The 26752-nt window shown below is 32.4% G+C and overlaps 4 protein-coding genes across 9 annotated transcripts; 2 read left to right on the top strand and 2 right to left on the bottom strand.

The window, feature by feature from the left end:
- Positions 1-2163: 2163 nt before the first annotated feature.
- On the top strand, positions 2164-6413 carry LOC125062850. Its single transcript, XM_047669046.1, has 4 exons — positions 2164-2298; positions 2569-2630; positions 5281-5596; positions 5918-6413. Exons 1-3 carry the CDS (start codon positions 2281-2283, stop codon positions 5561-5563), a joined length of 363 nt encoding a protein of 120 aa, XP_047525002.1. The 5' UTR covers positions 2164-2280; the 3' UTR covers positions 5564-5596; positions 5918-6413.
- A 748-nt stretch (positions 6414-7161) lies between these two features.
- Positions 7162-11010, bottom strand: LOC125062560 (mitochondrial thiamine pyrophosphate carrier-like). Its single transcript, XM_047668566.1, has 5 exons — positions 10701-11010; positions 9770-9864; positions 8827-9022; positions 8008-8226; positions 7162-7449 (listed from the first exon to the last, which is right to left on the bottom strand). The coding sequence occupies exons 1-5, from the start codon at positions 10926-10928 to the stop codon at positions 7225-7227; spliced, it is 963 nt and encodes a 320-aa protein (XP_047524522.1). The 5' UTR covers positions 10929-11010; the 3' UTR covers positions 7162-7224.
- A 1219-nt stretch (positions 11011-12229) lies between these two features.
- LOC125062408 (probable 3',5'-cyclic phosphodiesterase pde-5) lies at positions 12230-24603 on the top strand. 6 transcript variants are annotated; one of them, XM_047668317.1, is made up of 15 exons: positions 12230-12248; positions 13308-13406; positions 15103-15151; positions 15311-15433; positions 15750-15892; positions 16249-16299; positions 18869-19027; positions 19923-20033; positions 20274-20488; positions 20734-21021; positions 21267-21831; positions 22041-22199; positions 22474-22652; positions 23139-23331; positions 23636-24603. In XM_047668317.1, exons 2-15 carry the CDS (start codon positions 13347-13349, stop codon positions 24083-24085), a joined length of 2745 nt encoding a protein of 914 aa, XP_047524273.1. In that variant the 5' UTR covers positions 12230-12248; positions 13308-13346; the 3' UTR covers positions 24086-24603. The 6 variants fall into 6 exon arrangements, with proteins under 6 accessions (XP_047524273.1, XP_047524274.1, XP_047524270.1 ...); XM_047668318.1 differs by lacking the exon at positions 12230-12248 and adding an exon at positions 12281-12445 and having other exon boundaries at positions 20277-20488; XM_047668314.1 differs by lacking the exon at positions 12230-12248 and adding an exon at positions 12282-12445.
- Positions 24604-24927: 324 nt separating this feature from the next.
- LOC125062410 (MIF-like protein mif-2) lies at positions 24928-26520 on the bottom strand. Its single transcript, XM_047668320.1, has 3 exons — positions 26345-26520; positions 25287-25462; positions 24928-25026 (listed from the first exon to the last, which is right to left on the bottom strand). The coding sequence occupies exons 1-3, from the start codon at positions 26450-26452 to the stop codon at positions 24960-24962; spliced, it is 351 nt and encodes a 116-aa protein (XP_047524276.1). The 5' UTR covers positions 26453-26520; the 3' UTR covers positions 24928-24959.
- Positions 26521-26752: the final 232 nt, after the last annotated feature.

The raw sequence follows: 26752 nt of genomic DNA, 5'->3' as shown, positions 1-26752 counted from the left end.
TCGTGACACAAGATTGTAAATATATAGAATTATATTTATATAGATTTTTACGCTAAGACGCACCTCATCTCATGCATTAGATTTCACTGCAACGGTGATGGCGTAAACACGATGAAACCAGATTGAGGATATGTTACAATGTTGCCAAACTATTTATTATTAAATTGTTAATATCTCATTTGGTCACGCACTGTTTCGCGACTTACGGTCCGCCTGGGAATCAATAGTTTGAATGTCAAAAATCACAGGAATAAGATGAGTTTCTTAAAACAATCGTACAATTTTTTTTTCAACCAAATGAATCTGGTATTCGTCAAGGATGTTATTAATCTTATAATGTTAGGTAGATAACCCGAGCATTTATGGCTTATGTATAGGTTCGGTGATAAAATAACTGTTGCGGATTGCGAGGCGCAAAGGGCTGATCACTTTTAGAAACCATCACTGAAACAAAAGTCAAGGGTAAGGTGACTTCAAACACAAAACAAATACTCAATGAGTCAAAATGGCTTGGATTTCTTATAAGATGAAATTGAAATGTCTAGAATATTCGCACGCAAAACACAATTATGAAAGTATTTCCCGGTTTCATTATAACGCAAAGGTTTCGTATAACAGCGAAATTGTGTGGACCTCCGAAACGGATGAACGGATCTGAATGATGATATGTATATAAGTAGGTCGTAAAATACCGCAGTTAAAAAATCCCGCTAGGAATAAATGTAAAACCGCGGGCCACAGCTAGTCATAATATACTTTTTCTGTGTATATATAAACCATACTTCTATAATTTTCATAGTTATTGTAATATTTTTTCCTGGTAAAATTGCCTAAAGCCGCCGTGGTTCTATTGATTATTTTAGTTCTCTCATTGATTAGTAAAAGTGTTTTACTTTACTTACCATTACACTCTTTTCTTTCTATAACATGCTTGCAGCTGCACTTTACAAGTCCCCATTTAAGTAATTTTTATTACTTCTATACTTTACTATACTTTTCGCGGCAATGTTAGCCAAGCTCTTAATTCTATACCCTGAGTTCATCGTTCGAACCCGGCTCTGCAATTTTCTATGCTGTAACTAAAACTGCGTACCCAAAATCTAGGTGGGTCAGAAGCGGAATGTTAAAAAGAAAAATATCAATGTAACACGTGAAGATCTAAGAGAATGTAACAAAAACAAGGGTTCCAACACTACTCAAGATACATTATTATTATTAATAGCTTTTTCCAATAAGTTGGTCTGACCTTAGTATTATTTTGTAAAATCCGGGAACCACTAGTTTAAGAGAGGTATAAAACAGGCAAACAAAATAAATATTTACCTAACACTAATCTGTTCATCAGCGTAATTGTATTAAATGTTCTCACACGGTTTTAGGTAATTCATATTATGTAAACAAAGCCAATAAATCTATTTATTGCGCATATCGCCCTAAAAGTCGATATTTTGGAGCTGTTAAAAGCTGAAGTTATCAAATATACGAATACTCGACGAAACTATTCTGAAGTTAGTGCTGTTGCCTAATGGGATTAAAAGAACATCCGAGAATTACTGTATGTCTTTATGAATATATTTAGGAACATTGCTTCGAGGTACACATCTCTCTATTATAAGCTTTAAAAAAAAAAAATTACAACACAAAAGAAATTTTTCAAGTAGTCTCTTTGGACTGTTATAATGTTTTCTATAACGCTATATATGATAAGGTTTTTTACATAAGGAATAAAACTGTTAGTTATGAAATTATTTTCGCAGGGCATAGAAATCGCAATTGCAATAAGTACAGCTTATCATAAAAAGAATGAAGTTGCTTACACAAAAGTGTTTGACACATGATATAATACATTGTATATTATTATTTCATCTAAAACTTTACACATTTCCATAGTTTTCTCTAATATGTTTAAAATAAACATAATTATAGTTCCGATTAAATCGATAGTTACCTCATAAAATTCCGTACATCTTATGAAAATTCCCGACGCTTGTACGTTTGACTTTTCGAAATCACTTTAATAGCAATCACTTGATCAAGTTACACCCCACTTTGACAAGCCCCACCGAAATGTGAAGGTGCCTATCTGTGTTCCTTACACCATAGTAAACGACCTTTCTAAAACAGCCGGGTTGCCGGTTAGTAGGGATGAACTAAGGGGCAGAATTATGCAATTATTGGACTCGAGTAAGCCATATATAAGCATGGCAATGGACTGTGGTGAGTATACAGACAGCAAGTGTCAGACTAAGTGTAGCTAATCAGTCCAGCCAATTACGCAAGATGTACGCGAAACTCGCTGTAAGTTCAGGCTTTTATCAGTGTTAATCTTATTTATAATTCTGTCATTTAAATACTATAAATAATATATAGGCAATTCATCATCTCGGTGCCAACATGGTCATCTTTCAAACAAAATTATTTCCTAGGAATCATTACGCATAAGCTAACCTTTACGTTACGAGTTACGGACTATTGTTTATAAATTTTCCGGGTTCACATTTAAAGTAAAACTGTTTAATAACGATGCAAATACAGGTGTTTTAGCATTAAATGCATTTGAATTTTCAGCTCTTCACCCTCTTAGTCGCCGTGGCCGTGGCAGTGCCGACACCGGGAGGCTTCGGTGGACAGTAAGTACATAAAAACATTTCAAAATGAAAGCTATTCGAGCTTCAACAACTTTTTGATGTGTCATTTAGTTCGTGATTACTTAATGTTTTGACATTACTCATCAATGGCATGTTTACAATCTCCTTATAATCATTGATAAAATATATCTAATTATTTTAGATTTGAAAGATTGTTTACATAATTATTATTCAGCATCTTATGTCTATTGTATGATTAAACTAAGTTTAATTGTTGAAATTGAAATGTTAACTGAAAAGTTGGGTTAATAATAATACAAATGAAAAAATGTAAAACGATTTATATACATATAAGTGAATAATAACAGAATATGTACGTAAAGTCCAAAAGCGATACTAAAAATTTCGATTCAGATTACGTAATTTGCAAAAAATTTTACTTTCTGCACTGTTTAATATAAATACAATTAAAACCGTACCGTAATTAAGATATTACGTATCGCGAAAGGATTTTTTAAGTTTTGTAATCTTATTGGTGTAACGCGTGAAATGTCCGTTGAGAAGTCTGACCGCGAACAGCCTCTCATAAATAAAATAAATTATCTAAATATTAATTTTTAATTTAACTATCAGTCAGTAAAATGTTATTCATGTACCGATTTATCCATTGTGGCTTTGACGGCAAACAGTCTTGTCGAAAGAAAATAATTTAAAATGTACTGATACTAATATTACGCATTCTGATGCGACTAAAGCTGCAAACGGAAGTTAGTGGCACTAAACTGTCTATATGCAATAATTGATCTGCATAATCCCAGTGAAAGGATTGCGTTCGAAGCAGCCTTTGTTTATTAATGTCGGCTTATGTAACGATAAATGCTAAGAATTCTAAATACTATGAAATTGTAACATGCGAATATTCACTATTTATTTAGACAAAAGGGCTTTTATTGGTTATACAATTATGATCGAGAGCGACCGTGCACGTCTTGCAAGCTCTGGTCTGTACCGGTTTTCGGGGCAAAGGGTCTCGCTGTATAGGCAGATACACTAATATAACAAGTTTGCCAGACGCCTCTTGATTTCAACTAGGTTTAGCTTAATAGATGATATAATATGAGGTCATTATAACTTAATGTGTTTGGGTTTGTTTGGAGAGTCCACACTTTACAGTCTCAGGAAAGTTAATAAAAAAGTGTGTGAAGAGTACAACTAAAATACTACCGCTCCTATATAGGTAATGTTTCATTAATTAGCCGTAGTTAAAAATTTAGACCTCGAAATTGCTTTAAAGTTGTGCAACCAGAATGTAATTCATAAAATACATATGTAATTTGAGTAATCTTTTAACAATGCCTGTCAAATTAGAGCAGAAAAATGTAGAGCATCACATGTAACAAGTTAATATTATAGTACTTGCGAATAATAACAAAACATTCACTTGTTGCGCAATAGTCTGTATGGAAATGCTGATGTTAATTGGTTTCTAATTACTTTTATATCAAGTTCCTAATTAGAGTACTTTCATCTGTTGTTTTTTAGAGAATTGATTTGAAATTTATATGAGAATTAGTTTTTTTTTAAATAACTTGACCTCAGCTTTCTGTACCTGTTCTAATAGGCAATTAGGTGATCATCATTCTGTGCCGATTCCATGATTTTATCTTCACCGTATGAGCAAGTGTTAAAAGCCATTCCATTCACAGTCCATTGGTTCATTGGTTTAGCACAAACGGGGTTCAAAAAACGATCTTAGGGATGAGAGTCGCTCGCTGTAGCTAACACTGCTCAGTTTCTTTTATAAATTCTCCCCTTAAAAATATAAATATCTCGCGCTCATTGGTCTTATTCAGAAACGTAATATCCGGCTGATTAAATATTCCCTTTTTACGCATAAACTGACACAAGAGAAACATTCAAAAGCTGCCTGAGAATTGTTCTAATTGATGTGATCTGTAAACATTAAAATCCTCTATATTGTGCTTTCGTTACAAGGTTTCCTATCGTTTATGTAACCGTTTATGCATCTAACTGCATTTGTTTCTAAAAATAACCTACGAAACACATTCATTCATCACACTTAGCTAGCCAACCTATGTCATACGGGTCTTGACTTAACAATTTTTTTTAATTTTACTTATTCATGTTTTATGAGGTCATAAGCACAAGCCTAGTAGTTTATTACACAATACTTGTTAGTTGTTGAATGCGATCGCTTTCTCCGATGTAGTGAAATGGACAATTTTCTTGCGCGACAGAATTACTTAACTCGATGGTGTCCTAGTATTCCATAACTCACTTGGTGCTTTGAAATGTTACCGCGTAATAATATAGCGATTTGTGCTTCCTAGTTAAAAACGTGAAAGTCTTATAAACATAGTGGCTACTGTTTAGGCATAATACGAGCTAAAGAATGTACCATTGCCAAATAAAGAGTTTCAAACTTTTAAGTAATTGCAAATTTAAATAAAGATGTCTTATTAATCTACGGACTTTAGGTGTCCATTATTTACACAATGACACGTTTTAAAGCGACAGGATAGCGAGCCTGATATAAACAAAATATTCGATAGTAAATATTGATTTAGAAGTTTTATGAAAAAAGGGTTATGAGATTCCACGAAGCAAATGTAATTGCAAACCTAAGTGCTGTTTTATTTAACGTATACTAATCATAGTACAATCTTTCCAGCAAGCACGTGACCATCCACGTACCGTACAAAGTGCGCACCATCCACCATCACCACGTCTCCAAAGTACCGGTGCCAATCCACGTGCCAGTGGTAAAGGAAGTGCCTGTGATCAAGGAAGTGCCCATCTACAAGCACGTACCAGTCCCCGTGATCCAGCACGTACCATACCCGGTGATCAAGAAGGAATACATAGAGAAGGAGGTGATTGTGCCTGTCCATCATCATGAAGAGCACATCTCCCACGGATGGGAGGGCGAGTCGTTGTCGCATGGCTGGAACTGAAATCGTCTCTGTTAATTAAGGAATTAGTCTAAGGTGGGTAATTTAATTCCGTAAAATATTTTTGTTATTGAACACAGACTCATATTCTACATAATTGAATAATATCCAGCTTTTAGCTAGCTAGTTGTTTCAGTGATTTCAATTTTACAGCATTAATAAGAAGCTCTATCATGAGTTTGACAATGTTATTTTATAACAAAATTCTTCAATGGCTAATGCGTTTAAAGCTGGGTCTTTTTTCCGGTCAAATAGTCTCCGTTCGGAAGGATACACACCACAAATGTTACTGCGACACTTGTATCAAGATGGAATTCGTTTAGATAAATTTCCTAAATACTAATTAATTTGTTTCAGATAATATTAAGAACCCTCAAATCATCATTGTAAATACAAACAGTATTACTTATATACAGAAATGTGAATGTATGTGGATTATGAAGCCGTATTCTCCTTCAATTTTATTTCATTTCAAAAGTCAAAGTTTGTCTGATCTATTTTATAGATTGTATAATTCTCGTTCGTGTTCTTGTTAAGATGTGAATTGTTCGTAGTAAAATTTATGCTATATTTTAAAAATATGTATAATAATTTTGGGCCAAGCCCAAGTTTTAGGCTTTTCCCCTGTCGTATTTGGAACAACTTGTTTTTTTCTTGTGTTTAAATGATACATTCTATTCGATTCAATTATATAATATTCAAATTACACGGCTGGAAAATTGTAAAAAACTGTACTGTGATAAATAATTTGTTGACTCGATTTGATAATTGTAATTATGTTGGATACATGTACCTTTCTTAACACATTTGTATATACAGTAACCAAAGAAAATAAATGATGAATATTTTTTAATAACTCTTTTTAATTTCTCCATTTTAATACCATAATACCACTATAGAAACTTTTTAAAGTTTTAATTTTTCCACTTTACATTAATCCAATTCAGCCTCGTATATTATGTCTTGCTTATCTGGAATAGTTATCGCCAGCGTCCAGGAATCACTTAAAAAATAATATGTAGTTAGTACTTCATTATAAATTGTTTCTTTAAGACTGAGTTCTGTCTAATTTTATAAAACGTAAAACTTCTGTAAGGCCTAACTTTAAACACATCCTGCAATATATTGGATACAATTTATGTAAATTGTAGTAAATTATTTAAAATATACAAATAAATAGGTAATTCATCATGTTTTTGAAGTTATACTTCTTTAGGCGCGTTATGAGTGAAATTTTACGATGCGCGCGCACCGTGACACAAAATTAACAGAATGAAGTTTCCCACGACGCTATGCGAATAATAATAGAATTTATGTTACACTTAATGTAAGAGAATAATAATAAATATTTATTTATTTGATTTTTCAAATGTAAACTGAACTTTATTTACTATAATGACTCCTTTTCCAGTGTGTGTAATTTTAATTAATTATAAGTACACGCACCCTTTTTTTTCAACTATCTTCGAGTAAATACTAAAATCTTTTACATCTTAGCCGTGACAGATAAATACGACGCTATTGAAAATTTAAATACCAATTTCGTTAAAGTTAGACACAAAGTTATTATATATACGGGTATAAATAAAACTTCTTTTAGATTGTTTTAAATGTATGACCTTATAACTTCAAAACATTGGCAATACATGTACTGTAAATAATTGCTATCTTTTCCATAATTCTCTTAACAAATGACACGAAAGTTCATACGTTGAGAAAGTGAGAATATTAGTTGATAGTGCTTTATATATCGTTACTTGTAAGCCTCTATAAAGGCCAAAGTATCCCTCTATCTTCACGGTATCAACAATACATTGGATTAAAGTAGTACATTTAACTAGATTTCTTGAGGTCGACGGAGTGAAATATTTGTCTTCAGCTTTATGACTCTGTAACAAAAAAATAACACCATAATGTAGCTTTTTTTAATTAATAAAAGTTGCACAAAAAAAAGACACAAAAAGGAGTGGCATAGAGATTAATGGCAGTACTATTTCTACGCTCTTAATTTGGGAACTGGTAGTAAATGCAAATTCTAACTTTTTTTTACATTGACCTTCATAAGTCTAGCTGAACAAATGAATTGATTATAAGTTAAAGCACCGTTAGTCCAGCACTCAAATTCATGAGGATTTTCATAAAATATTTAACTCTACTGTAAAATACGTCTATCAAATATTAATGAAATAGTAAAAAGCAGCCAACTATGCCGTATCATTAAATTTGGTATTTCAACTAATAAAGAGCCTTCTATGTTTTGTTCGAAGTTACTTCCGTAACTTATCACTGTTTAGAGAGTCAGCTAATGAACACATCGTCTACGTCTAAGTTTACGGAGTCGGGTCCTGCTTTTCTATCATCACAAAGGTTTAATTCCTCGTATCACCAAGTGGTGTGCACAAAAATCCTCTCTATTAAGTATATCTAATAAAGTAAAGAGAACATACAGAGATTTGTAGTCTTCTCTTTGCTAAGTCGAATGGGTACATAGCGACTTTTGAAATGAAACCGGCAACCAGTCCTGCAATGCTGGTAGCTAAAAGGAGGTGTTCTGGTCTTGTCGGCGCCTTTATCTCTTCTTTATTTCTATAAGAGTCTAAATACTCCAGTATTATTGGCTGCACGAATCCAAATACAGAAAATGTAATACCCACTTGAGGGCCGAGCTAAAACAGAAATAAAAACATTTATTCTTTTTTTATAAAACAGGGGCAAATGGGTCGAAACCTCACCTAACATTAAGCGATAATAATAATAATTAAGCGATAAGCGACAGGCGCCCATGGACACCCACATTACCAGAAGCGTTGCAAGTGCGTTGCTGTCCTTTTAAGAATTTATGAGGACCCTTAGTCGAATTGGTTCGGAAATACTTCAGTCTGAATATTTAAAAAAATAAGTTGTTGAAATATCATTTTAATAGTAGCCTTCTGTTTCAGTAGTAAACAGTTATTGGTTTCCACATAGTAGGGTCAACGCATTTAAAACTAACACAGGCAAATATCGAGTAATTCTATCTGTGCAAGACTTAAATTCATACTATTCTCTTAACACCTTCTCTTATCTCTATGTTCAAAGGAGAACTTTCCAGGTCAATCATTTCCTTTTTTAGTTCATAATCCAGGTAAACCTTTTACATATGTTCTGTATAACTATACTAGTTCCCTATAGTTCTATTCGGGCTTTAAAACATTTAGTTTGGAGTTTTAATCAATATTGCTAATTTGTTAAAGCATTTGCTTTGGCGTCTAAATAAAAATATTTACCATTAATACCCCAGCAGTCCAGCCCTCATAAAAGGCAAACAACCCACCGGATCTATATACAGCCTTCGCTCCATTAAACAGCCCTTTATACTGTTGTTGAACAATCATCTGACGAACTCTTATAACCTCCAGTGGGGTCACCAGCGTGGCGCTGCAGGTACCAGCACATATACCGCATAGGAATTGCAGTATGTTTCTGAAATTTATTTACAGGTGCGCTTGAAAAGTATTGGATCTCTATCTATATAAAATCTTACAGACACTTAAAATCTATCTCATTTTATGTAGAAGAACAAACACCATTAAGGACCGATATGGTCGCCAAACTCCAAGAGTACATTTTTTCTTTCCAATTTTCGTCATCGTTTCTTGAAGTAGAGCGAATGGAAAAATATATGGTGGAGTTGAGTAGTTTATGTATCCATTTTTAAAGATCGATACACGATTTAAATAACTTCGCTCGATAGAAAAAAAAACCAAATATTGCCAATTCTTGACACTTTGAATTCATTTTATGACGAAAATGTATATAGAACATGATTTTGAAATTTACACGATATATTTTATCGCAAGCCAAGTAATTCAGAGAAAAATATAACATTAATTTAATGGGGCCTGCACGCCTCAGTGCTCCAGCTCTCCACTGCGCCCCGCAGAGTCCACCCCGAGAGACTGACACAGCAATTCGTGCTGGGATAGGGCCTTTAGCTGCATTTTTCTAAACCTAAGATCCACTTGGATACTCTTGTATGCGAGTACTGTGGTGCTGGCCCCGGCGGACTTATAAAGGTCGTGGTGCTACTAAATCACTATCATTACAATTACAGTAAGCAAATACAAAACAAAGAATCTCGGTCATCAGTTTTCCATTTACAAAAAAATATGTTGAGCAAAAATGGCTCTTCATAACATTATCATTAAAATATGTAAGGCGTATATTTACTTGTGTTCTGGTTCGACCGATGACGATTGAAAAGCATATCTTGTTGTTAATTCGTACACGTAAAACTGGCTGCTTGTTGACAATATTGAGTGAACCTGATACAAACATAGTTTTAAAGTATTGTAGAATGTTAGTTTAAATGGCCTTAGCACGTTAATAATAATAATTCTTTATTTTCTCCCATATAACATTTGAAACAAACAGTACGATTAAAATAAAGAGACTGGTTTCCAAGCTAGGTAAGAACTTGGTAACCAGACTGAGTCATTACAAAAAAGTACATTTATGAGTAGGCAACAAAATTAAAAGTTCATAAAAAAGGGAAAAAAAACCATACAAAACAAACAACTACATTCCTACAGTAATAGAGTTATATGGGTGTCTGTGTGAGTGAGTGAATGAGTGAATGGGTGTGTATGTGTGTGTGTGTGTGAGAGAGAGAGAGAGAGAGAGTATGAGAGTGTGAGTTAAATCTAAATGAATAGTAAAATAATCGTAATAGGATAATTTTTTGTATGGATGGGCGGTAACATAGTCAAACTAACTAAAACAAGTTTGATTCCAAAAGGGAGAACCCACAAACCCCTGGATCCGGTCTTGCATGAACAGTCAACTTTCAATCAATCGAAAACTAAACAATCAAACTAATATGCACCTTAGTAAAATAATTACAAGGAAGATAAAGTTTTGTTTTTTATTTGGATTGCAACATTAGGATAAAATTTACGAAGATACGTATATTGCCAACATAATACATATAAATTCGGCAAATAAGTTGGCTAATGGCAAAAAGAATTACATTTTTGCAATTTTCTTTTAAAAGTAAACACGCAAAATGTGTCGAGACGTATACAAGATAAAACTGTGTTGTTTACTATAAATTGTGAAGTAAATTTATAAGGAATTTTATGGACCAGGATTAATAACCTACTTGGCCAAGATAATGCCCATGCCAGAACGCTGTCATGCCTTCCTCCATGAATATCTTTCGGCTGGTTTCTATCAACGTTCTCTGCCTGCGTTTACGTCTTTCCAGCTGAGTTCGGATTTTTAACACATCCAATGGTTGGGTGAGAAATCGAGTTACAATGCCTGATATACAACCTGCTATGATTTTTTGGTGAGGCGTCATATCCTCGTCTTTAGTGAAACCAACCATTATTGAAACATGGTTCGATGAAATTGGATTTTTTAATCATGATGTGTTATTATCATTTGTGGCCGTGACATTGGCTGTGTCAGTGCCGTCTAGGATTTATGATTATGAATTCTTCTTTAGTTTTTTATTGCTGTCAACACTATGTAACGGACGTTGGCGTATCTCGTAGATAGAGTATAGAACTAGATGAGCTTCTAAAATAACAATAATAAGTAAAGAGAGAAGGCATTAACGTGAAAAACTTAAGTGCGAGCGAAACAGAGTATCAGTTTTTCTGTCTCTATTTGCGTATCGGGTTTTATTTGTTTACCACCGAGCCCTTGGTGGTAAACAAGTTTTCACCGCTTCTTGATAAATCTGTGAAACCCAAGTCAAACCCATATTTTAAGACTTTATCCTTATAAGGGGTGTATTTAAAGTGTCAGTCATGGTGAATCGTTGCATAATTGGCTGTAAAAGCTATAGTCAACGTAAAGAACCAAACATAACCTTTCATCGGTAAGTAGCTTATTTTGTCACGACTCAGTAACTTTGTTCAAGAATTATTCATTCGAATGTGTATTTTGGTCAATAATAAGCAATCTTCAATGAATTAAAACTGTAAATACCACAATATTAGTGGCATATACGTATAGATGTATATTATGAACTTATGTCAATCATTCGCTATCTCACACGCTGTACGCTGATGCCTAGTCTATACCATAGTCCGTCTACGGCGTATCTAGAGTCATTTTATATATTATAAAACTGACTTTTTCTTAGAGGTTTAAGTATTTCTTTCCATCAAAAAAGAAAAATTGTCAATCTTTAAGAAATCAATATACAGATCTTATTGATCGTAGAATTGAGTCCACTCTCATAGAAAATGTTTTATTTCTCCAACTAATACACTTAATGCATTAAATAATCTTTATGATTTACGACGTGTGTATAAATTAATAATTTCTTAGTAACCTGACTATATCTAACCTTTATTTATTGATTAAAAATACCTCAGTATAATTACATAACTTAAATTATTTCTTACCCAGCTTAAACCTAGCCGACCGTGTACTTTATTTCAATGGTTTTATGATTACGGTGGTAATAAAACTGAACTCAAAATAGCCTACATCAATTCAGCCTGTCCAAAACTTGAACAGCCTTCATCAGTTGACGTCACCTTAATTCTTAACCATGAATGGAAATAGCAAAATTAATATTGTTCTATACATTAATAATCCAAATTTGGCGCATAATTGCTTATTGTTTTGAGGCGCTACGGTTAGGCGTTATTATTCGAACAGACGCTTTTCAGTGAAGTTAACTCGCACACGGGTGAGTAATGCGTTATCATGCTAATAAGCAAAACATAATATATGTTTCTTATCAGTTGTGTGCTTATTATGCGAGCGATTGTATGTGCGATTTAAAATATATTTATTAAGAGTGGGTACGAGTAAAAATAGTTTGATTCTCAGTATTTGCATTTTTATGTAGTGCGCAATACTTGTAATATAAAGGACTTTCATCAAGTAAGTAGAAATTTAAGGTTTACATATAATATTTTTAGAAGTGTACTCGGCGAAAACAACTTTTTATTATTCTAACGTTTTACGAAGATTAGTGAACCAAGATTCTATTTGTATTGATGAGAAATGTACTTGATGATTCGAATTTATTTGTTGCCACTGTTCTAGTACTAAGCTTAGGTAGAGTGTATAGGCAAAAGAAAGTGAGTGATAAAGAGCGAGTACTCTAGAGTTAACAATTAACAAAATTAACAATAACATGCTAAACTTATCACTAAAGCATACAATGTTGGGAATGTTTTGTGACCTTAATGCTTGGGAATAACGCCAGTATTTATACGAAAATGAACTAATTTGAACGACTTTGCCCAGTAATAGCATTAATTCTAGTTAATCTTATGATATTACAGATTATTAAAATTTAATGATGATTCTTTGTAGCGAGTTTTTGGTTGTCGGTGCTGAATTCTTTGATACTACTATATACGTATAGTAATCAACTGCCCACTTCTACCTCCGAACTATTTCTATTTAGGGTCCTTCAATAAAGAGCGTAATAATTCTTAAAAGGCCAGTAACACACAAGCGAGCTCTCTGGCAGAGTCCATGGGCGGTGGTAGATATCACTGAACATCTGGTGAGCCTCCTGCCCGTTTGCCCCTTATTCATAAACAAAACATAAATCATGAGCGGAATTGTTATGCTTGATAATATACATTAACGTTAGGTATTATTGTCCCTCCTCTTTCATTTTTTTTTAAGTAACTAAATATTATATATGATAATATTTAGTTTAGTTTTACACACACATACATATTCAAGAACGCAACGTACGCACAGACCCCTGTACAGATATAATAGTTAGTTTCAGTGAAAATCACATTATTCCTATGCCGAGGAAATCATGTCCAGTAACCTGATGCCAGGAAATAAAGGAACAAGTACTGATGAAGCAATGAGAAAGGTATATTTCTATATTTATTTAGACGTTCTTGAAATTGTTTGTTTATACTTAAATAGCTTAGCGTGTTTAAGCGTCGAAAATGAACTTATTTATGACGGCATTAGATCTAATGGCCGATTTAGAGAGTGCTTTAGGATAGTACTTTAGTTGAAACATGTAAACGCTACTTGCTTTAGTAAACGCTACGCTAAAGAACTTGCCTTTCAAGTTGTACTAAAGCACTCTCCTAAACACTAAGATAATGTAAATCGGCCTTAACGGTTACAATACTAGAAGTTAATGTATGTTCTGATAAAATGATAAACTGAGAAAGTGTAAATTCCTATTATGGATGTAAGATATGAACATATTACATACTTAGTTTAAAACCATTAAGAAAATAATATTAATACTTATATTTTATTGATAGAGATATTTCTGTTGTGTAGAAAATGGTACCATGGTAACCGACATAGTACAATTTTCAACCTTTTATTATGTCCTTTAAATTTCTATTGCAGCTTTCAAGTATATGAAAGTAATAACGTCCAATCACTATTAGGTACTTAATTAATCAATAACAACTTATAATACCTTGTTCTGTGACCTTGTAGGGAACATTTATGGTTTCTATGTGCGAATGTTCATATACACAATTATATACAGTGTAAACTCTTTATAAAGGCATTCGTTATTACGAAAACTCTCTCTATAACGTCTCTCTATAAATTAGTTAGATTTATTAACCCAATACACATACATTAATTCTTCCCTCCCTATAACGGAATCTCTCTATAACGATTAAAATGCTCGGTCCCTTGAAATTCGTTATAAAGAGTTTACACTGTATATGTAAAAATGATTTGCAAAACTTATGAATTCCTTGAGAAACTCTTTAATTATTTTACTGAAACACATTTCTCGGAATACAGCTTTATTGTGTACCCTTGTTTAAATTTTTAATTAATTGCTAGTTTTACTTTGTAAAGTTTTTAAGAGATTTCAATAAATATTTCTGATTATTTGTAATTTTTTATTTCTGTTAATTATTTAAAAAAGCTTTAAAAATTCAAATTTCATATTCATAACTTTAAGAGCCAAAACTCTAGACAAGATGGCGTCGCACCATCACCACATAATTATGGTACCATGCCTATGCGTTAACAAAAGTCAAGTTTGTACGTGTTAAATGCTTACAAAAGTATTATATTTTGAAAAATAAAGTCTCCGGCGATTTACTGTAACAGTTTTGTGTCACGTGACGGACTTATGAAAATCAAAATTTTTAATCATCGATTTTTTGATAAATCAATAATTATTTACGCGTTTTTAAATAACATTTTATACAGATTATTATCAACAAAAATTAGTTTTTTATACTGTTACGGAGGACCATTTCTGTATTACACATTGATAATTTGTCTGGGAATTTAGAGCTCTAAAATCTGCCAAGTCGTTGACGATTTCCTTTTGCGGTAGAATTAACGCATATAAAAATAACAATGTGAAGGTCGTAAACACTACGCAGTTGCGAATCGCTTAGCTAAGGTATTGAAATTAGTCCGTAATCTTCTTTATTACGTATTTAAGCTGAAGTAATGAATTATAATGTAATTGCATCACGTACAAAACTGACAACGGAAATTTTGCAAATGAATTCTAACACGTTTTAAAAACTGCACAAACGAAATTTCTATTGTTTTCTGTGTCATTACAGAACGCGCGACCTCTTCATCTACCAGCCATTGCGAAAAATGGAGACATAGGTAATTATACGCTAAAAAACACCCGTTACCTGGGATAAATGAATGTATAATCAAAATGAACTACCAAATCACATTTCAAATAGAAATATTTTAGCTCTAACGATAAATTAGATTTAGATGAAGTGTAAAAGTTTTACCATATTTTTGTACTAAATACAGATAAACCATTTCATGAATGGCCAACATCTCCAGTAAATAAAACATCAATGAAACCTGGAACCTTTGAAGATGATCAGAAGCTGCCCCCTGTAAGACCCCAACGAGGAATCAAAGCAAGAATAAGTAAGTATATTTTAGTCGGTTGTATATTTCTCTTGTGGTTAATTAACCTAACCTTCTAATCAGTTTTATATCATTTTGCATCGCATTGTTTTATACTCAATAGCAATTTTAATCTTGAATTAACATAGAATTTATGTAATATGTGAAAGGGAAGATTTATAAAATCGAAAGACAAAAAATAGATGGTATTATTGGCAGAATATTATAGGCAGAACATGGAAATATTTACCTAACAGACTAATGATACCGGAAATAGAATTGACGAGATTATCTACTGTTATAAGGATGGGATGGTTCATTTATTTAAATATTTTAGACTACCGGAAAAGAAAAGTGTCAACAGTGACAATAAAAGATTATTTTGATAATAACAGGAAGAATTTAGAAAAATATATTATGGAATTTGTGACTGTTGAAGAATTGCAACAGTGGCTAATTAGGAAAACCACCTGTAATAACGTGAGTGTTAATACAACATACATTTTACGATTAATATGCATTAATTAAAATATGATTTGTTTTGACATAGCAAATATACATAGTAAAAATCACTTTTAATTATTAAAATACATGTTAATTAGTAATAGTAATAAATCAGTTTATTAATATCTTTACAGTGATTAAATAAATATTTCCTATTATTTGTTAGTATATTTGTTTAATACAAATATACTTATACTGTAGCAAAGTATCACTATATCACTATATTATATCTATTTAAAATTATCGCAGAATGTACAATAATATGAATAGTTAAAATCGCTAGTTTCCTACTCTTGTATAAGAAAATATAATATTACAATATTTTTTTATAGATGTGCTCAAACGACGAAAATAATGAAGTGGGGAATAAAGAAAAGTTTTTGGTAAGTTACATAAATACTTCTTATTTATATATTTTAATTCACACCATTATAAAACAAACGATTGTCGGAACGCCAGTTGCCCTCCTTTTATTTAATTTTGTCAATTTTAAAATGTTATTGCAACGAAGTATTAATACATAAAAATAAATAAATAGATAAATATAAGAACCATATAGGTAAAAAGCTATTCTTAAAAGGCCGGCAACGCACTTGCGAGCTTTTTGGGTATGTGAGTGTCCATGGTATCACTTAACATCAGATGAGCCTCCTTGCCTCCTGTTATAAAAAATACCCCGTAAACACAGCTTAAACAGAATTCGACATAGAGAAAGGGTACAATCGACTGATTTTGTTTTTATAACTAAAGGGTCTTTGATAAAGGCATACATTTACAAAAAAAAAACAAAATACCTATTTATACAGGTAATTGTAAAGTACAAAAAGTGTCCACCGTACGACATGTGCTTCTTTTCTTCTCAGACTTCTGCGCATAAGAAGTCCTTTTCTCTTTGCTATCTTGCTTTTCTTTTTGCACTTAACAATTATCACACTTGCTGGATTTAACATAATATTAAACCTTTGATCTATTTTATACAGTAATTTCTCATATTTACACAGAAGTTATACTATCTTTCAAGATCTTAATGAAGGCGTATCGTTTGTAGGAATTCAATATATTCCAAACTAAGGTTCTGGATTTTATGTGACCCTGTACGGTTCTTAGGCTCAGCCCTGCGATTGGGTGGGAGCTTGTAGTTTATTGTTTATCAGAATGCCAAATCATAAAATGACTGCTTCACGACTGATTTGAGAGCGTCCGCCGATGCGAAAACCTCTGTGTGAGTTCGAAAAGCGAGTTACAGAATCGCAGGGCAGGTAGCATGCGTTTATCATTTATATTTCATAGACAAGTTTGTGATCAGCCTTCTGTCTGTCAGATAGCGTCAATTTTCGGATTTGAGAAATGCCGGTTGTTTCATATTTCTGTCTACAAGCGAGTGTTAGATGCGCACGTACAGAAAGTCCAAGGTGCACAACCGGAGATCGAACTTAAGACCACAGGGATAAGAGACCCACGCTGAAACCACCAGGCCAACACTGCTCTTGTTTTTCGACAAGAGCAGTGGTATTAAAATATGCTTATGTTAATTTAGTTTTATGCTCCATTGCTTAATCGTAATATTTAATTGTATTGTGTCCAGTCGATTGTGTAATTTTACATAAGCATTTAACAAAAATGTTTTGTTAATAAAACAAATAAAGCCTTTATCAAAGTACAAACAATTGAAACTTCAACATATTATTTTTCTTTGCAAAAAGATTTATTGTCATGTTGTCTTCTGACATAGACCTTTATACTTTGAGTATTCTATCCTATCTATCTCTTCTATAAATCGGTAGATTATTTGGATGATCTTTTTCTTATTTCTCTCGTTAGCTAAATAATGTTGATCCATACTTTTATTAATATATAATTTTCTAATATTTAGTCACGTGACCATTTCCAAATTTTTATTTTATTGTTCAAATATTTTGTTGTTCGCCTGGGGGTCTATCGTGACTTCTTGTTGCGAGATTACTGACCTAAACAGAGCTTGAATCGCAATGAAATTGATATTATTACAGGAACGCTAACTAACAAAAATAATCAATATTTATATATTTTAAAACTTAGAGGTCTAATAAACATAATACAATATTTTATAATTTCCTAGATATTGCGGGTAATACCACTATAGGGAAATACGTTTCCAGATTGTTCATACAGTATTTCCTTAATAGCTAGCAATAACTATATAAAAATGTTAATAGTATTTATTATAATGTAATTTAATATTCAGTATGCCACTAATTATTATACACTAGCTTTAGCCCTGTAATTATATAGATAAACGTTTAAAGTTGTATCAAGCCAGTCTCGTATCGTATTTGGCGAGGGTTGATGAGAGCGGATTTTCGGTGGAAGCTTCTAATCGACCTTTTCATCTTTAAAATTAAAACTACCATAGTTTTTACAAGAAAATATATTTTGTATTACGCTGTAAAGTCTTCCGTATATATTTTTAAGTAGATTGTATAGATCCTCCTTATCCGCAGTTAAAGTATTCAAGTGTCTCTTTTCAACAGTGTAAACATAATTTGAGAGAATGAGTAAAGTATTATTATATAATGTATTTATTGTCTATAAGTTATCTAACAGCTACACAAATACATATTATAAAAGAAAACTTAAACAATATAAATCAAAACGGATTGCATTGTTAAAAAAAATATTCTAAACAGAAAACACAAATCAAAGTCAGAGTCTTTCCGCTCGCTAAAGTATTTCCTCTCGCCATCTTTGGTAAGGTGGAAAATGTATACATCTTCATAAATATTATATTATATTCTTTATTTTCTTCATAAATTGTATTGTAAAACCCAATACACTGGCGCATTATAATACATGTACGTACGAGGCACGTGGAACAATTGTGAACATCTTTGCATTTGCCATTTGTAATCTAAAGTTCATCTATTACGAAATCAACTTTGTCTCTTAACAGTACATAAGTCGATTTTATTTCAGAATACTATAAAATCATTTGACAATGTTAAGGATGAGGAGTCTGCAATAAAGGAAATAGCAATTTCAGTTGGCACAGCATTGAGTGCTGGTGCCTTTGGAGTATACAAACTGTTTCCCGATGACCCGGCTGTCTTTCAATACTATGTGATTGATAATCAGGTAAAATTGGTGTTTGAACGTAGAAATAACTAATTGGTAGTAAAAAAAAATCATTTAATCACATAGGTAACATAATGTACACTTATAACTTGTCAGTAAAGAAATCCATATTAATGCTTCTAATTTTACATTTACTGCCAGTTCTCAAATCAAGGGCGTAGAACGGGAGAGAAGAACTGGCAATAAACTCTCCGCCACTCTTTTTAATCTCCATTTTTTTGTTTTACAAAATGTTTGTAAGGAGCTGCAACCATTACACCATGTCCCATGTGACATTTTAAGTAATTAATAATAATAACATAAATTAAAAACAAATATTTGTCCTCTATCAGCAAAAGGCATGGTGAAATAGGAGCACGCACTTACATTCTCGTGGGAACAACACGCAAAGTAAATAGTATAATAGTAAGATGAATTCATATACAATCACATACATCCTCAACGTTCTATTAAAAATATGTTATGTAATTTTTAATAGTCTTTGCGTGTAAACGTTCTTCCAGTTGTTAATATATTCGTATTGTCTCTTCCTATTTTATTTCTCAATTATTTAAAGTATTAAATAACTTTTTCATATTTCGTGTTTTCACGCAAATGCGTTAGTTCTTATAGAAATTACAAAACCATTAACAAAAAATATCCATGAATATTTATAAATATTAGTGTGTCTGTGCGTGTACGTATGTGTTTATGTGTGTATGCGTCTATGTGTGGCTATTTACTTAATTATTTTGTATATAATTTTTGTGGGAGTCCTGTGTTTTATTTAAAATGTCAAATTTAGACAATAGTTTATTATATTTTATCAAATTGAAACCTTACTAGCAAGACAACTCCTATTTGTCTGGAATAACTCTTATAAATTTCAAATAAAAATACCAAAATTTTTGTTTAGAATACATTGCTCCAGACAGAGGCAGAATATACAGAGAACGTCCTGGAAGTGGCTAAGACTGGTGCAATCCTTCGGTTATCCACAGACATTGATCGCTCATCAACAAATACGGTAACTCAGTTTTATCATTTAAAAATACGTATTACCTGACTTGCCCGCTGACCCTCAGCTCTCTACCCTCCCTTCTATACCCTCAGATCTCAGAAATTAAAATTTTAAAAAATATTATAAATTAATAAAAAAATTAAATTAATTTACAATGTTTATTCTTTATACACCAAAGTCAGTTCTTGCTGAAAGAGATCTCTTTTGCCCAAATTCTTTATTAGCAATGTCGTAAATTCTTTTCAGAAGCTGAAGCACGTAATGTATCAACCGATCTTAAACGAATCTGGACAGACTACTTACATTGTAGAACTGTGGAGATCCGACTCTTTTGACGAAGCAGAAGAGAAATTATGCTCAAACTTTATTACTTGGAACAGTCTAGCACTGCACTATTGTAATTTGTACTGGGCAAAGAACCAAGAATATGATATGTACGGATTTTTACTAGAGTCTGTGAAGTAAGTTATTTCACCCATAAGTTATTTATGAGATTACAGGTTCTTGTTTTTCCTAACTGAGCAGTATCAGTAAATTCGAGCCGACCAAAGTTGCTGATGATGCAGTTTTTCTGTTCGAATTTACTACACATTATAGCAATATAATCTTGCCTTTGCCTCAACCACAATCAAAACTTAATTCGAAATAAACACACTTATCGGTAAATCCAGATATTATAATTATAAAATAAACTTAAAAATTCCAGATCTATATTTGAAGACATCGAATCCCTAGATCATGTGATGAAGAGGGTTTTAGAATTTGTGCAAAAATTGGTTAAGGCAGATCGGGCGTCCCTGTTTCTTGTTGATAATAAAAAATCAGAACTGGTACCACCGTTATTTGATATTAAATATGAACCGTGTCACCTGAGAGCTAATGGCGAAATTCAAGAAATAAGACTACCCCTGAAGAGAGGAATTGCTGGCCATGTGGCAGTGACGGGTAAAAATCTCAACATTGCTGATGCCTACTCGGATCCCAGATTTAACAGGTGCTGTTGCGAATGTTTGTATGTGAATTTTTAGACACTCAGGTGAACGTTTTGATGCAAACGTTATTCTGGCATTTTGACAATCAGGGATACATTTCAATAACTAAGTAACTAAGTAACTAAAAATCCTAATAAGCTAGGCTAAGATAGGCTTAGCAAAAATTATTCTTAATAGAATCCATAGATTTATAAAAAAATATATTTGGTTAAAAAATTGAGCATTTATTTATAATTTATTATTACAGTGAAGTCGATGAACTAACTGGATATAAAACTAAAAATATTCTTTGCATGCCTATTAAGGTGCAAGGTAATGTAATGGGCGTTGTTCAAATGATAAACAAGAGGAACAATTCTACATTTGACCAAAAAGACGAAATGGCATTTGAACGTTTTTCTACGTTTTTTGGACTAGCGTTGCAGCACGCCAAACTATATCATGACATATTAAAACAAAAACTAAAGTATGAAGTTGCTCTGGAAGTGCTAAGCTATCATAACACTTGCAAAGATCGTGAAGTTGACGAAATCAATAAGGATATCGAGACATTTAATATCAATATGGATAATTTTTATCTGGATCCTTATATGTTTGATGAGATCCAAAAATGCAAAGCCGCCATAACAATGTTTGATGACTTATTTGATTTATCAAATTTCAATAGATTATCTGTAATAAGATTTATACTTACTGTGAAAATAAACTATAGAAACGTGCCGTATCATAACTTTGATCATGGATGGTCTGTTGCTCATGCGATGTATGTCATGTTGAAAAATGATACTGAAAATCGATTCGATTCCAAAATGGTATGTGTACTGGTAAACTAAATAGAATGTTGATATTAGCTTGCTTTTACCTCGTGTAACGCGAATTTCCGGGAAAACAAGTCTAATAATACATAAAAATCCTATTATTGCCGAGCAAGACGCGCTTATTACTAAGCTTAAAATATATTCATTTTTTTAATAACATTTCGTATTATACCGACATCTTAATAACTAAACGTTGATTACAGCGACAGGCTCTATTTGTGGCTAGTATATGTCATGACTTGGATCATCGAGGCTATACTAATAAATATCTTAACGAAACGGCATCACCTTTAGCTACTATGTATTCCACTTCTCCTCTTGAACACCATCACTTCAATATCACTGTGAAGATCTTACATCAGGTAAAGTTTTTGTTAAAATTAGTTTTTATCATTACACACATTCATAAAGCCCAATATAAGACGCAGCGTTACATGATTCATGTAAATGTATATTATGAAGAATGTTCCATCCAAACTGAATTTTTTCATTTTCTCGCGAACAGAAGACATCGAGGTTAGTTCATAGACCAAAAACAATAGTCTACACCTGCAAACTTTGTATGCTCCTTTCATTGATATACAAAAAATATAGTTGCATACCGTTTTATGACTGGTTAATTATAATGTCTTTCAGAGTGGTCACGATATATTTTCTCATATGGCACACGATGAATATCGAGACATTTTAAAAGATATTGAACATTGTATATTAGCAACGGATTTAGCAGCATTCTTCCCAAATATGAAGAAAATGAAATCAATTTTAGAAGTAGACAAAGTTCAACTATTTAATTGGCAGGATCCGAAAAATTGGTATGTATCATGATTTTCAATTGCAGTTTTTTGCAATTATGTTGAATGATCAAATTTTGGGTTCTAGATAGTTAATTGTTAGTAACAATTATTTTAATGAACTAACTCTTGAAAAATTATTATTGAACTAGTAGACGCGGCCAAGCGTTGCAGTGGCAAGTTTCTGGTAATATTACATAGTAATAAACTATTCAAGGGAAACTGTAGGAGAACACCAGTCATGGGACCACCACGCTTTTTTGGTGGATATGCCATTAAATTATAGCTTATCTGAAACGTTGGTACTTTCAACACAGCGCCATCCGTTAGAATTGTGTTCAATAATTTGCAATAAAATAATATTGCGGGTCTAAATTAAGAAGTTAGATCAAACTGCACACGATGTGCTAATTTGATTGAAATCGGTTAAGTAGTTTAGGAGTCCATAGCGGACAAACAACGTGACACGTAATTTGTATATATTAAGATTACGATTTTCTATTTCAGCAAACTGGCAATGGCAATATCAATGACTGCTGCTGATCTATCCGCATCCACAAAACCATGGGATATCCAAATAAAAACTGTACAAGTAATATTTGAAGAATTTTACGAACAAGGTGATAAGGAAAGGGCGGCTGGAAAAATACCTGTGCCTATGATGGACAGATATAAACCTGAAGAACAAGCGACTAGTCAGGTAGAAGAATAATAATTTAATGAATTTGTATTTAATTATGGTTGGGCTGTTACGTGGTTGTCGCATCGAAACAAATGGCACAGAAATATATTTATTTTATGAAATCAGTACAGTAGTTTGTATCTGCACAATGGGACCTATGGTACGAACAACATTGTATTAGTTTTATAGAAAAATTTCTCGATTCTAGGCCATGTAACTGTAAAGACCATTTACTAACGGTTCAAATCAATTCTAAGTCTATGTTAAAATCCGTAGTTTGAAATCCAAATCTGCTTTAAAAATTACAATCTTTTTCTTACAGGTCGGTTTCTTGGAGGAAATATGCGTACCGTGTTACGAAATTCTTCGACAAATACTTCCGAATACAAATCCTATGTACGAAATGGTTGGTAAAAACCTCGAAACTTGGAGATCAATCAAGACAAACAAAAATTTAAGTAACGTAAAGGAAAACCCGGCTCTTAATGATGACTTACAAACCTCTGCTGCTCAGAATGATTTAGAACAGAAAAGTAATGTAATCAATGAAATAAAAGTACCGAATGATCAATCGTATAATGTCACTTTAATTGAAAATAAAATAAACAGTACTCTTCGCAAAATTGACTCGTTTGAAGACCTTAGCGATAAAATAAAATTTAAAGATAAGGTTGGTAAAATAATAAAGTTGTTGCCTATGGAAAGTTCCACTGATGACGAAGGTGTAGTAACACCAACACACAGCCGACACACAACACAGAAACCATATTGAATAGGTATGATTGTAATCGGTATAGCAGTAGTTGTCATTATGTAGTAGTATTTAATTATTATGTTCTCAATGCCCGTGAATGCTACTTGTTTGAGTCCTATTTCTGCTGGTAGTAGGTATATCACATTTACAGGGTGGATTCAGTTGTTACATTTAGAAAGTCGGCCCATTGAATTGGCTCACTTTGTTAACGCTTTTTCTCTAAGGGTATAAACTAGAAACTTCAGTATTTGTATCTGCACAATGGGTAATTTCTGTATTTTTGTAGTAAGATCGTAAGAAAAAAAATATAGATTATATTTTTTGAGAGAAGACCGTTGCAAGTTACCAAAGATAACTTAAGCTAAGTTAATATTATCGATAGGTTAAGTATTATTTGCTATACTTCAATTGGTAGTGTAAATATACTGTCTTGACGCGACCTCGTTGAAGAACTGACATAAAAAGATGCTGGCATGAAATACTTTAATGCCTGATAAAAACGGGAACAATTCATTCATTATAGTTATGTGACTTAACTGTAAGAAAAAATATTTAGACATTCACCATAAACAAATAGACGAAACTGTTTAAAACTTGCTTCTACTTAATCTAAGAAGGAGCACTTCCCTGTTTTAAATAGACAAACGAAATTAAGGTTTTAATTTTGGTTAAATTAATACTATTGAATGTTGGAGCAGCGTAAAGGTACTACATTATCTATGTGATAAAGCAATCAAGATAAGGCTCCCTTATATCGGAAATTATTATTTTCATGCAATTGATAAATACAATTTAAAACATATATTGCTGAGTATTACTGAATTATAATAATCAAGTAGTTTAACAATAAAATAAGATCGTAATAAATAGTTTGTTTTATTTCGAAATCCATTTAACCAATAGTGTCCCCATCCCTAGCGACGTTGTAAGCTGCGAGGTCGTAAAACGTGAGGAAGAAGCTGAAAAAAATATAAATTATTCACTTCATGTTTTATAAGAATGAGGTTTCAGGTATGAAATAGCAATATTGAAATCCATAGCATCAACAAGTAGAGGATAGATAGTAGGAGCCATATGTTTCCTCCAAAGCAAAAAAAATCTTTAGCAAGAGCATCGAAATCCTTAGAAATCATTTACTAAACCGATTGCGCAAGTGAAAATGTTAAACTATCGCTTAGCATTTAAATATAGTAAAAGTAATCAAGAAAATATCACTTACTTATTTGGTTTTATACCCAGCTCTTTGTTAATAAAAGCGGTTACTTCCTTAGTTATGACTTTGTTATCATCAGGCCCTAAATGTCCAATCGATTCTATCGATGCCACTGCCCCATATTCTGTTGATACTCCACCGAATGACAACTGACAATCTCCAGATATGACGACCATGAAGTTCTGAAGACAATTTAAGACACTTTAAAAATGGAATTTGTGCACACACTGGAATCGAAAGACCTTAGAAATGATATATTTTTGATAAGGAAAACTTGCAGAATTTTATACTTGTAGAACCCTCTTAAGTAAAAAAATATATGCGCCAGCTCTTCGGTATCATATATTACTAATATGACAAGAAAAGTATTTTCACACACGAATGTGTAACTTTTAATTTTGGTTTTGGTTTGTTTTGTTTCTTACACTTTATAAATACATACTTACGATTCCTATTAACTTACGTGCATATCCAATTTGACATTTAACGTATAACTTTGGCGATGTACTCATTATATATTTCAATCTATTTTAAAAAGCATAATTATATAAACATATTTGTTATCTAACATTAGAAAAATGTCCAGCCGCTCCAACGAGTATTTTTGAAATCGAATAAATAATAGTTCTGTTAAACACTAACTTTAACTGAAGCTTTTTGTCACTCTTCATCACGATGCTAACAAAAAAATTGTAGCAGGGCCTTTACTTCCAATACAATACCTACAATAATCCCGATCCCAATACTGAGATTTTTGTACCTCGCGATTTCAAGGTTGCATGAGCCCTACGGATTGACACAAATACATCGAACTTACATATAAAATCGGTTCTTAAGACTATGTTACGCAATATGCAACTACCACTAAAACTATTGATAATAAAGTCTTTCATAATAAAAGTATGGAAAACAGATTTATATCTGGTACCTATAGGGAATAGTGTCGGAATTATACACAAACTAAAATGTTATTTCATGGTTAAAATACACACGCTCGCAGTTTTCAATGTAAATCATAATTTAAATATAATATAATATATCTTTGAACGTTCGCAAATACTTACTTCTACTGGCTTCCTCACGGATTTGGAGAGCACGGGCACGATTTTATTGACAAAATCATTGGGAATTTTGCTGTTCGGCAGATTTGTGAGCACCTTCAAGCACGGCATGTTTAATATCTAATATGCGACTGACAGAAATCGTAACTGTATTTATGTAAAACAATATGAGCTAACAAATGATAAGAGATAATTTTATAAGTATAGCTTGTTTACTAAGATAAATACGATAAAGTTTTAAGTGTGTATAAGAGGTTAATATTGATAATTAATTAGGTAGCTTTAATGTTATGAAATACCTAATCATTATATTGATTGAAGGACTGTGTTACTTCCGGATCCACCCATGGTTTTATGTGACAAAAAGTACTATATTGATTCAGCCAGTTATAATAGGTTGGGGAAAAAGTT

Source organism: Pieris napi, chromosome Z (assembly GCF_905475465.1).
Source record: "Pieris napi chromosome Z, ilPieNapi1.2, whole genome shotgun sequence".
NCBI classification, from domain to species: Eukaryota; Metazoa; Arthropoda; class Insecta; order Lepidoptera; family Pieridae; genus Pieris; species Pieris napi.
The sequence above is the reverse complement of the archived record's forward strand: the minus strand, read 5'-3'. Positions and strand labels throughout refer to the sequence as shown.